This window comes from Charadrius vociferus, unplaced genomic scaffold (assembly GCF_000708025.1).
Source record: "Charadrius vociferus isolate BGI_N301 unplaced genomic scaffold, ASM70802v2 scaffold190, whole genome shotgun sequence".
NCBI lineage: Eukaryota > Metazoa > Chordata > Aves > Charadriiformes > Charadriidae > Charadrius > Charadrius vociferus.
The window spans coordinates 1,172,069-1,185,135 of NW_009646608.1; the positions used below are offsets into that span (position 1 = coordinate 1,172,069).

Consider the following 13,067-nt stretch of genomic DNA (forward strand, 5'->3'; position numbering starts at 1 on the left):
AACAAGTTTTCTAAAACCTAAACCAACAAGTTTGTTCAGTTTCAGAGCATTTCCTCAATTTCAAAGGGAAAAGTTGGAGAAGTGAACATGATGCAAAGTAGCAAGCAGATAACTGAAACTGGAATATTTCCTAATGATAAGCTGAATGCCACTGCAAGTCCGGTCCACGTTCAGAAATGAGAAGTCTGAATCCAAATCCAGAGTTCCAGATGGTCAAGGTGCAGACATAATCCTCCCAAGCTTTGTCCACAGAAAACACAGAAGACATCTTCTACAAGTGAGGATTACTTGGGTAACAACTTATCTACTGCAAGTACATTACTTTAATCAGAAAAAAGTAAAAAGTTCCTGCATTTAAGCCAGGGTTAATTTATTAAGTAATAAAGAAATATCCTTATATCACTATTTTTTTTCCTCCCATTAAAATTAGAGCAAGATTTCTACAAACTGGACTTTCTAGGTCTTGCATTTCCTCAAGTGCAGCTCTGGGAACAGTAGGCACTGATCACAGCTAAACCCCAAAAGTATTGAAGAATACAAGGACGTGTAGCTGGACAAGAAGAATTAACCAGACATAGTCTCTTTAGAAGGTAGGCTTAGGCTTTAGCATATGCTGAAGTGTTGCAACAGAATCAGGCGTTGGGTATTTTGTAACAGGTACTGTGATTTTATCCTGGAGCAGCATAGGTGGGCTCAGCTTACACCCACCAGCTATCAGCCCAGTTTTGACATACAGCTGCTGTCAGTGGCTGACAGGACAAAACCAGAGGTCTCACATAAACAGATGCGTGGCAGTTTAACTCAAGAGTAGTAGAAGACGGCTAGACTAGAGAATATCACCCAATGATTGTAAACAAAGTCAAACTCTGAACTCAGTCCCACCAACCTACCACGTCCCTTCCAGTTCATAAACCCAGAATTGTCCTACTGGATTAAGTGTCCTGATAGACCAACACCCAGTCCGACTGTCAAAAACTGAGGTCTGAGAATCATTATGCGTAACAGAGCAAACAGGCTAATCTGTCCTAACAAGCCCTTACATCTTCAAATAAGCAGTACCTTCGGACTTGCCATTGCAACCATCACACTGAAACACCTCAACAGACATTCTTCTTCTTCCATAAATGTGTGCAGTCTTTCAAACCCATTTGTAGTATTTATGGTAATGCACCACTCCAAAATTTACATATACATCTGTGGGACTTTATGTCCTTCTGTTTTCACCTACTGCTCAATAAAAGAAGCATTACAGATATCCACAGAAATTGCAACAGACCGTAGATACTTTCCCTATTTGCCACAACCACTCACTGTTTTAATTTTGATAAAGTTGTACATCAGGTCGGTATAAGAGATATGAATCCATTAGGTCTCTCTTCTGATTATTTTGATGCCCTTCTCCATCTTTTTAATTCTACAATATGCCTTTCAAAACAGGTATGCCTGTCCTGCCTACATTTCCCCTCAGTCCCCAAGATGCTCATGTCTCAGAGTCAAACATCAGCTTAATGTTCCCCCTGAGTTCTCATTTCCTTTTCTAAGAGTGTTTACCCACTTCTTGTCTTTTCGACCAGTGCCTGGTGAGGAGACGCTCATTTCAGAGACCTACTTGCAATAATTTCAAGAGCATTCCAGAGCAGTGACAGCTTGTTTAGAACCACCATCACCTTTGGAAGTTACAAGTTTCCACAATTTCCATTACTCTGCATTTGTTCTGTTACCTCAGATGCCACATTAATCCCAGGTATGTGACATCGTGTCAACTTCCTGCAGTGTACTTTACCTTTGCAAAACTTCAATCTCTCATCTTCACAACACCATTTTCATAGCGTTCCCTGCCTCCCAACAGCTTCTACAAACTAGTCTAAACAGAAAAAGCTTTAGGAAGGGCAATCAATTAAACTAGCTTTGAACTTTTCTATAGAACTGAATCCTGGCTGAATTATTTCCCAGTTACATAAGGAAGCAGGTCTAATAAAAGATAGGACCTCTCCCAACAAACTCTGCGTCACTGATATTCCCAGGCCTTCACAGCTAAAACATTAATTATAAGCATACTGACAGAATAGTGTGAACAAGTAAAGGTAATGCAATGGTTTTGATAACTTGTACGTGTAAGTACCTACAGTAAGACTGCTTGATACAATTAAACTAGTGGTCAGCAAGGCCCTTGCCAATGCTGCAAGCTGAGAAAAGAGGCCCAACTTGGTACTTCTGGATTTGATTTTAACAGCAGCACAGATGACTGACTTATAGTCAGAAATAACGCCACTATCCACATAGCAATTGGAGAAAACTGGCAACAAAAAAAAATGAAATTCCTCAAAGTTATTACAGGAGCTTAAGGGTAGGAAAAAAATTGCTGATTTTTTCCTTTACCTAAGTTTCATGATGATAAGCACTGGGTCTCTCACTATTACAATGTAACAAATGATACTCTAAATCCTAAATTCAAATTTACAATACTATATTGCAATAGACAATTACTTCTTACAATACTTTGCTCGTTTTTGCAGTAGGATTTAAAAAATTGGATAGTCAGCTTCAAAACATCAGCATTTCTGTAGCTGTTTCACAGCATGCTTTATGAACCTTCACAGCAGGCAGGTATTTTACTCTGCCAGGGAGTGAAAACCAAGTAGTTAACTACAACTGCAACGTTTCAACCCAACTTGCTACTGTATGGCAGACCCGAGGTGCATTGGTCCTGGAAAACAAGGTATTCCTGCCCTTCTCTGCTGGGTGCTGCAGGAGGTGCCAGGCCAGGACGCGTGAGACCACTGGGTGTGAAACAGCAGTTACAGTCACCCCTCTTGAAGGGCTCAGCATAGGAAAGGCAGCAAATACTACTACTTCATCAAATTAGCTGCATCATCTACCAATGCTGAGCACCTAAGTCATTGACTTTACAGTCCTACTTAACAGCTAGAAAGGGAAGTAGTATTTTATCAGCCCTGGGCATCCTCACTGATGGTCTCTGCTCGCCATCCCAGCAGGCGGCTGTCGCCTCAGCCTGCTCACGGAGCAGGAACCTGCCCAAGGTGTCTTGTCCGGAGATACAAACACGCCAGATCACTGCTACGGAAACAAACCCAAATCTGACATTTTGGAGTGAGCGTTCCGGGGCAGGCAGCGAGGCCCAGCACACCCTCGGCCATCGAGCTCCAAAAACACCCGAGCAGGACTCGGCCGTGCCCGCGGAAGCCCCAGCAAGGCCCACACGGGGCCGGTCGGAGGCCTCCCCCGTCCCCGCCGCGCTAGGGCAGCGGCAAGACGGGCCCGCCGGACCCACTCCAAGAGGTCCACATCTTTAATTACACATAAAAAGCTCCCTGCATACATTTGTAGTTTTTCCATGTCTCACCAGTTTAAATGAAATGTTCTGTTACCTATACACTGGTCAAGTAATACCAAGAAAGGAAACAACCTGGCAAACTAAAACAATAGTTGTGACAATGGTCCCTGCTTCTTCTCAAATATAGCAAGCAAATATTCCATCCAAAATCCATGAAAGCAAAACGAGTATACAAATGTGAAATAAAAGTCAGTGCACATGGTATTGAAAGTCTATATTCAAGCTTTAAGTCACATGATCTGAGAAATGTCTTAACGGTCTCGATTAATGCTAAGGTGCTTCTAAATGTGCATTATTTTCAGTGCTGTAAAATGTCGTGATAAAGGAACAATGGAATTCTTACATAGAATTAATACATGCAGAATACATGGAAGAGAAACAAGCCAAAGACTGTATTTACAAATTTGTGAAAAGAATATTTTGTTTTCCTATAAGATGTCAATAGGAGCAGTTCAGGGGGTCATTTTCAGAGGTTCCATGGTGTAATGGTTAGCACTCTGGACTCTGAATCCAGCGATCCGAGTTCAAATCTCGGTGGAACCTGGCCTTTTTTTCCACCCACCCCCGTATTTTTTTTCGACCGTCTCTGCCCAAATGACGGCCAGACACGCTCCTCGCTCCCCCTCTGCCTCCCTCGGGTCCTTCACACGCAGAGGTGTTCCAGCCACACCTCACTACTCTTGGCTGGCACCCACCAGCCCTATCCCCAGCCACGGTGTGGGTGCCCTCCTCCCACCTACATGGGCAGGCGATGGCTTTCACCCCAGTGCTGCCCACAGCTGCGGTGGAGTTTGGAGTGGGTTGGTGGAGTGCCCACCATGTCTCAGAGATCTGTCCTGCCCACCGGGCCAAGTTGCAGTGTGTGAAGCTGATGGAGCTCTTGGTGGAGGTGTGGGAGATGCCAACGAGCTCGCTCAGCTCACAAGGCACAAAGTGGCTGCAAGTGTGAGCCCCTTCCCCACTGCCACGCCACCACCCACCCCACTTCTTCCTTCCCAAAAGCCGGTCCCACTCGTCTGCCCCTGTGCCGTGGGAGACACCAGATTTGTCATCGGCTTCCCTTGGCACAGGCCTGAGACCTCAACAGATAAGGATAAAAATAGTGCTAGTGTCCAGATGGTTAAACCAAAGCCCTTAAAACTGCTCTTTCCCCACCAGCTTGCCATTAGCAGCAGCAGTGTGTTTGCCATCTCTGCAGTCAGCGGCTGTGCCATCATTCCTGCGCATGGCCAGTGACCCCCAGGCATCGGCAGTGGCGCTGTGCATCAGTTACCATCTGCTGGAACGATAACGAACCATAACGTGATCCTCTGCATTTACAAATAAATAGTTCACACTGCCTCAGAGCTTCTGAGCAGAGAAGACAAAGCACCAATAACAAAGACACGCAACGTGTGACCAGGATGTGTCACACCACAGGAGTACGGCGCTGCCGCCAGAGGCTCTCCGGGAGCACATGGCGGGGGTCAGAGCATCGGGGTCTGGGCTCACCCCGCGTCCTGCTGCCAGCCTCCAGCGTGCCCTGGCAGACCGAGCACCTCCAGCTTCTCGCAGGTGTACAAAACCCGCTGAGCATTCAGGGCGTTGCATACCCAGGACACCGTTACCGTGTCTCATGGGAATAATTGCATGTGCCAGTTCCGTAAGGGCATTGCAAGGCCAGACCTCGTAGGAGCAGAAAGCGCTCTGGTGGTGTAGCAGCAAAGTCTGTAGGAGTCTGCGTCATCTTTGGATTCATCCTTTTTATCTCCAGAACACCCAAAATCTTGAGACTGAAAATGCTCATCCTGCTCCTGCAACCCTTCTCAGAAGTTATCCTACTGCACTGAGTAGTGCGTTAAAACTGATAATCGATATTTGTATGTGTAGAGGCTGGGGTATATTTATAACTCTATAGATAAAGTTTCCTTCCAACATCCTATTTGCCATTCTCCAATGAACTTTGTTGTTAAAAAGCTACTAATTTTCACCTGACATTTCTCAGGCCTTGTTTCATCCTCCAGAAACGCTACTAGTTCTAAAAAAATAAAAATAACACAGATGAAGTATTTTTAGTTATCCTCCTGTAAGAGCTGTTCTCCTTTTTGTGTTTTGGATTTTGTTTGTGAGCCTGGAAACACCCTTTATTTACAATTTTCATATGCGTAAGTGTTACTTCCTCTTGCACCAAATTGCAGATGTTCCTCATTTGGAACTGCTTCGCCCTACGCAAGACTTGAGGAAAGAAAGTGAGGACAAGTGAGCCTTTTCTGGCTGAGCTAAAAATCACAGTCACTACATTGCTGTACCGCTATCACTTGTTGAACTTAAAACATTATGAAGCAGAGGCATTTTTACCAATCGTGCACTGTAACACCAAAATTTCTGCGGATTGCCATGTATTTGAGCAGCAACAGGGGTTATTTCTAGCCAAGCCCATTTAAAAACATTTGATCATTTATAATCAGGTTCTGCATGATGAAGAGAGGCAAAACTGAAACAGCAGAAAGAACTTTGCATCTAAACAGGAGTCAACTGCCAGCAGGGCACGAGGATAGCACTGGACCAGCAAGGAGCTCCAGAAGTTGAAGTCTTATATTCTTTTCAGTCCTGGGTTAATTTTGTTCCTGTTCAGGCACGCCCCAGGTGAGAATACACAAACCCTCAGGAAATGTCGCTGTCGGCGCAGAGAGGCTTTGGCTGCTCTGCTCTCTCTTTGTGTCCCCTCCCAGAGCTGTAGTTACGGGATGGCCTGGGACACCTCCTGTGCACATGAAACATGGCCAAAAAGCAGAGGTCAGGCCTGAAATAACAGAGGACTGTGTGCTCTTCGACTGACAGCTTTTAATGTGAAAACAGTCATTCAGCACTGGCATTTCTGCTGCATTAATTGCCATTAGTGTCATCCTTGCGGGAACACTAAATTCATTGCAAACCCTGAATTAGCACTCTCTCATAATTCTTTGGTTTGTACTTAGGCACAGCCATTTGCGGAGGCAGCACGTTCCAAGCAACTGGAGCAGAGACAAGGAATGATACTCAGCTGGCCCTTGGATGTTCAATTTAGTGAAGAAAAGAAGCAGAGGTCACACTCATAACTGCGTATTTATGGTTCTGTGCTGGAAATTCATACAGCAGCTGCCCAAAAGACCCCAGCTTTTGTCTCGGCAGCACCATTAACGTGCAGATGTGTGTCAGGGCTCTCAGCTCCGAGCTGCTCAGCCCCAGGCGCTGGGCATCAGGCTCTCCCCATGCCTGATTCTCACTTCATTCTCCCACTTCCCTCCTGCCACCGACTCCTGAGACCCTGAGAGAAATCCTGGCCTAATAAAGGGGAAAATTTGCCACCGTCTTTGATGGTCGTAGCGTTCCCACAACAAGGTCAAGGTCTCTTTGCAGAACACACCAGTGGTATTTGAAGTGGAAACAGAAGATTGTGAAACAGGGATGGCCAGTATTTGCTGCTGGTCCCAGCTTTTCTGGCTCTGAAATCCCTGTTTGCACTTTGCAAAGCCCCATCGCTTGGCAAAGCTCAAGGAAAGATTTGAACTTGGAAATCGCAATAATTCAAAATTGTCCTTGAATGGCTGTTGACCCAAATTCCCGTTTCCCAGATGAAAGGAGCCACTGGCTTCCCCGGGGCAGAAGGCAGGAAGGACAAAAGCGAAGCCCCAGAACCTACTCTGTTTTATCAGAGGAGAAATATTTCCTGAGGGGGAAATCCAATCAATACTTTGCAATTTTCTAACAATCCATGAATCATTGCAATTATGCAGAGATATTTCAAGCTTTCCAATCCAGCTGCTAAATTAGAGAAAAGCATACTCTTAGCACTCACTATCCCCAGCTTGACATGTCAGTCAGAAAAAAAAACAAGTATAAAATACTGCCACTGAAATAAAAAAAAAAAACAACACAACTCTCTTTTGAAAACCCTGGACCAACTTAAAGGGTCTACGATGTAAAAGGAGTTCTGTTTTTCAGGTAATTCCATGACAGAGGTAGGAGTAATGAAAATGCATGGAGTCGGTAGGAATTTTCTTGATAGCTCATTTGAATTCCAGCATCCGCTATATTCTTTTTCCAGCTCTACAGCTCTAAGAAGAAAAGAACATATGAGAAGAAACGGACTCAATCAAAATAATTTTCTACATCGGCCTTTTCTTTCCTAACACTGGAGATGGAATACAAAAGGACCTGGATCTGGTTTTGCTGTTCTCTAGGGATCTCTGCCGCACTGAAGAAAGAGTGGGAATGGAGCAGCTCTAGAAAAATTAACCATCTTCTGGAGACATTTTTTCACTAGGGCAATATTATGGTAAGCAGAAAGGAAGGAAAGTTTTCAGTATGCTTTGGGAACAGGAATCGAATGCAACCGACTCGATGACTTGGTGTTTCTTGTGATGACTGTCAAAATGAAGTCATCAGTTTCCTGCATCCATTTTGGACTCAGCACACATCTCTTGTCTGTGCCTCCAGAGACATATTAGCAAGATAATACTGGCAGCTCCAGGATAATTGCTGGCCAAGATATAATTTCTGAAGCATGGCTTAAAATCTTCTTCCTCTTACTACACCCTGCCACAGGGTTTTATTTCCTATCTAGGGTCAAAATCTGCTTGATGTTGGTGTCACTACCAGACAAATACAATGTCAATGGCAGCAGTGCAAGCATTATCACATGTCCCATCATCTTCTAATTTGGATTCAAAAGATCAGCCCTGGGGAATTAAGAAGGCAATTTTATTTCTGTGGCCAATTCATTCACTGCTGAAACAACCAACAGAGCTTGCTGGCTGTGCTCAGCATGGCGATGCTTGTTGTGAAGCTGTACAATTATCCGGGAAGCCAGGCTGAGACTATAAAACTTTACTCATTAAGATCATTAGAGAGCTGTCAGATGGAACAACTGGGATGGCTTTGATCTGGCAGAATATCCTTCCTCCTGCTCCCAGACCTTGGGAACCATCCAGTTCCCCATAATTATTTTTTTTCAAGTCATTCAAACAATAATCATTGTTTTTTTATAGGGTGCAATAACTTCTTCAGGCAAACCGGAGGCTGTAACAGCTATAACAAGCTTAATTTATTAAATAGAAACCCTGATATTTCAATGATTCCTCTATAAATACGTTCTTAGTTGGTTTTGCCAAGAAAATGACAAAATGTTGCTCATAATCCCAAAGATATTCTCTATAAATCCACTAGGTGTCCTACTGTTTTCAAGCAATTAGGCTCAAGGTTTGTGCTTTTTTTTCCCTAGTTTTGCCAGCGAGGAATTGGTTTGAGTCTTTAGTGGAATTAGGTCTGGGTTTGCAGGTTGAAGAAACATGCACGTATGGTTTGTACGACGCAGCGGGACATCTGGCTCACAGTAGCAGCTCTTTTGGCAAATGCCACTAATGTTTCCCGCAGAGACCAACTCAAGGTTAGAGGCTGGAAGAGAAAAAAGAAAAGAATCTGCCTTCCTCTCTTGGGAATGCTAAACAAGATCCATCAAAGCCAAATCCTCTTCTCAGTCAACCTTGGGCATCTATTAATAGGGCTGCTAAAGTGAGCCCAATGCTGACCTCAAAGGTGGTGGCAACATGCATTAACCTTCACCAGAGCCGCTCTGCACAGACTGCAATTTCGACATTCCTGGACACTGTTCCAGTCCCTGATGGGCGTCCGGCTGCCTGCCAGCGCTCACGCCTGCCTGCAAAGGCCAGCACGGCACCCGCCGCCGAGGTGCCCTGTCACTCCAAACACAGAGGGCATATCGAATACATACTAAGAAAAGCAGGCTGAAAACTAGCCAAAGGATAATTTTCTCATCCCAGAAAATACTTGGGATGGAGTGTGGTCATTGGAAAGTGGCCGCCTGCTTGGCTGCTCCTTCACTGCGCAGCGCAGAGCACACACACAGTATCAAGCTGTGCTATTTGGGACATTCCTCAGACGCCTTGGGATCTGTTACTTGCCCCAAGTCCCAGAGTGGCAGTCTAAACTTCTCTGAAATGGTCATCTCCCAGATATCTAAACAACATCTTTCACTATTTCAGCATCTTTCAGCACTCAGAAATGGCTATTTGCAATACATCAGTGAGGGATGACTACAGGGTGACTTTAATGGTCTTGTCACTGAAGCACAAATCACGTTCTGTATAAACCCAACAGCCTTACCCTCCGCCGAGCAGTGAGTGTGGCATTTGCAAACTCCCCTCTCACTCACTCTAGTTTCACAGGGGTGCCACATCTTGAATTTACCCCAAATCTAAGTGAGGAGAAAATTATGTTTGTTTTCCACTTTAAAAACGCCAGAGGCAAAGATGCTCTCAAACAATGAGTTTATCTCCTTTTCCGTAGGGGCTTCATGGCAGAAGTACTGCCTGCAGCTATCAGCCGTGCAAATAGGCACCGGGCAAGGTGTCAGCACCAGCTTAATCACAAGCTGCAAGGGGAAATCGGAGGGGGAACAGGAGCCTCCTGTCCTTGGCCCGTCAGGATTCCTTGCCATCAGGCACTGTGCTTCACGGGACGTGCCTAGCATCTGTCCTGTGCCATGTGTTACTGTGCTGCCTCCATTTCTTGCTATTTGTGTTGAAGGTATGACAGTCATTTTCCTGACAACCTGCAAGGAGAAAAGATACTCCAGTCTTCGGAGTGTATGTATATATAGATACCTGCTGTAGTACCATCCATATGCAGCATGCACCATATGCTGACTGTGAAAGAGTTTAACCTGGTCCAGCGCGTGTGTTTGCTGCTATACATAACAAATACCTCAAGCCTTGCCATGATTCAGTGCATTATGCGTGGGAGCCATCTGGTCCCGTAGCTTAAGAAGCAAACTGAAGATTTGATAAAAGCATAAACAGTCACAATGAGAGAGACTGAAAAGATGTGTTGATATTCCAAGCAGGAGTCTCCTTCCGTGGGGACTAATCTCATCACCCATTGCCTCTTTCCTGCTCCTTTCTCTGGAAAGCTGCTGTCAGACAGATTGCACTCTCGGCTCTGTGAGCACGCACACCTTTGGGATACTAAAAAAGAATTTTGCGTGCTTGAGCAAACCTTCTGGGACAAGACTTTTCTTAGTAGCCAGCTGTGGAGTGAGCAAGATGTGCAAGGTGTTTGGAGCACAGCACATTTTTTGGAGCTTTGATTGATCAAAAATTCTGGCTGGTTTAAAATGCCCTCTCAATTACAATTAGTAATTACTATTGTCGCACCACTGTGCAGAATTACAACTTATGGCTTTGACAGACTGAAAGGTCCATCTCAGCTTGCCTGGACGTCCTCAGCCCTGGAGTGGAGATGCATTTTGGAGGGACTGGAACACCAGGGGAGCAACAAGGAACTCGGTGCGGTGGATGGGGTAGAGTTTGGGATGGCTTGGATTTGGCCAAGAGTTTGTGTATAACTTGGCCAGGATACTAAGTTAATTAGATTTTGGAGGCAGATCAGTTTTCCCCCATTCTGACCCTGGTTTCTGATGTTTGGAGGGCACAGGGAAGGCAGGCAGACAGAAGATGCCTATTTTAGTAAGTCTCAGCAGGGAACACACACGCGTCAGACAGGTACACATTTGTTTCCTCTGACACCAAATTAATGGGAATTGATGTATTGATTCTGCAGTTCTCCTAAAGATTGCTTCAAGTTTTGGCCTGTTTCCAAGCTGGTTAGATGCAATATGCACACAGTTCAAGACAGATATTTAATTATTCTAGTATGAACACAGTTTTAAAAATTCAGTTCCCTGTGAAATCCAGAAGATAATAGCATTGTGATCGTGCAAATAATGCAGCCGTTCCTGCTTTATATAGCCTGTTTTCATGCCCAACCACTCCTTTTGGCTTAATACAACCATGCCCCTCCAAAATCACAGAATTATTAAGATATTTGCCACTAGCACAAATTAATTCAGTATTTTTCATCTTGTTTTTTTTTTTTCTTACCTGTTTGAGAGTACACAGTTCAGTCCAAATGCAATCTGCTGTTCTGTGTTTGGGGAGAGTATTCAGGATTATGGTAGGACTCTACCAAAATGATTATGTTACTGTTGTCGCTATTATTATTAATAATAATTATTATTATTCAAGAATAACCTGAGTCAGTCATTTGCCTGTCCCAAGGGTTAAAATCGACTGCCTTTGTTGATATTCCCATGTTTAACTAACTAAATACTTTCAAAGTACCCCCCCCATATACTGTATTTGTAGACTATTGGAACATCTCTGTGCCAGGTAAGCTCCTGGTCCTAGACAGAGAAAGCATCTTGTATTAGGGATGGAGTAAGTATTTTGTATTTTCTTGCTTTGATCACCATCTCTCGGCTTTCATGATCTCACTAGGAAAGTTACTTGATGTTTCTTTGTTTTGAGTGTCAGCACGGCTCCTCCAAATGTTTGAAGTCATCTTTGTATTTCATTTATTTTCTGGCAAAACAGCATCCATCTGCAGTTTAAGAATAGAACGTATAAAAAACTGCATATGACTCCAAAGCACAGAACATAGAATTTCTGGGCAAAATTCTCTTCTCAGTTACACTTACATAACTCTGGAGTAGTGCCTTCATCTTTCTCGCTGTTACTCTGAAACCCATTTTCATTTCATTGTGTCAAACCCAAAGGATCTACCATATACGGCTAAATCTGATTTCATCACAACTGTTGTAATTTCCTAGGCAAACTTACAATCTCCGAGGAAGTACATAAAGATGTATTTACAGTACATGGGCCTCAATACTCTAAGAAATATGCTGCTGTCAGTTGTTAGTAGTTTTCCATGCAAATAAAAATACGATAGATATAGGGGGAGAACTGCTGAACTGACTGGAGCAAAAAATTCCTCCATACACAAAAGCATAGAATCTGCGGTGTATTGCTGAGCTCGTTTTGAAAACATCATGTTCAACAGCTCTTTCTTTAAACAAAGAAATAGTTTGCTGTAAATTGTTTGATGTTTATTTTGTTTAACTCTGTTCCTTGGCTGTCCATGCTATAGAAATGCTGTTGTGCTACAAGAAGACAGATTGCCTGGAGTGGAAGCCCCAGCCCTGATTCAGGGAAGCACATGGTTTCCTTACAACGATTACGATGATTATAATTACTATTCAGTATATGGTGCAATTGTTTTTGGTGTTTAAAACAGAACAAAACAAAACAAAACAAAGCTGTTTTGGAAAGGAAAACACAGCATTAGAAAAAAATAATTGTAAAATAGGAAGTGGTTGACCTTCAGGAGATAACTCCATCTGCGGTGTCTGCTATCCAGTGTTCCTAGTGATCTGAAAATGGAAAGAAAAAATCCCATTAAATATCCCAATACTGCTTTAGAAAATAACACACCTCCTTTTCTGTAGGTATAACATTTTATATCTCCTGTTGAGCAGCTGCTAGCGTCAAAGGCCAACCAAGCAGTACGTGGAATGCAAAGCCTGAAGTTTTTCAGCGGTCGCTGTAGGCAAAACCACCTAAAGCTGTAGCAGATGTTCACTTGCTTCCTGTCTGCTTATCAGCCCTGCAAAGGCACTTCATTTTTGTACTTGTTATGCCAATGTAACTATGGAGATCTAATACAAGCTGCGCAATAGCGATATGGTGAATAGTTCTTTACGTATTTGGTTATGAATGATCAAGCAAAATATTACAGTTTCTAAGAACTCTTTCAAATTTTTCCATATGTACATTAGTCATTCCGCTCACACGACAAGAAAATGACAGTGTGCAAAATAACTTAAGAAATACTA

General features: G+C 43.7%; 1 protein-coding gene and 1 non-coding gene across 2 annotated transcripts in view; one reads left to right on the forward strand and one right to left on the reverse strand.

Moving 5' to 3' along the window:
* The window catches only part of RAB11A (RAB11A, member RAS oncogene family), a 20,010-nt gene extending 14,726 nt beyond the window's left edge, over window positions 1–5,284 (reverse strand). The window contains exon 1 of the mRNA XM_009886834.1: window positions 5,239–5,284. Within this exon, the coding sequence (XP_009885136.1) occupies window positions 5,239–5,284 (46 nt within the window). The remainder of the gene's footprint in view (window positions 1–5,238) is intronic.
* Window positions 3,827–3,898, forward strand: TRNAQ-CUG. The gene has a single exon. It is a non-coding gene; the product is annotated as a tRNA-Gln (tRNA).
* Window positions 5,285–13,067: the final 7,783 nt, after the last annotated feature.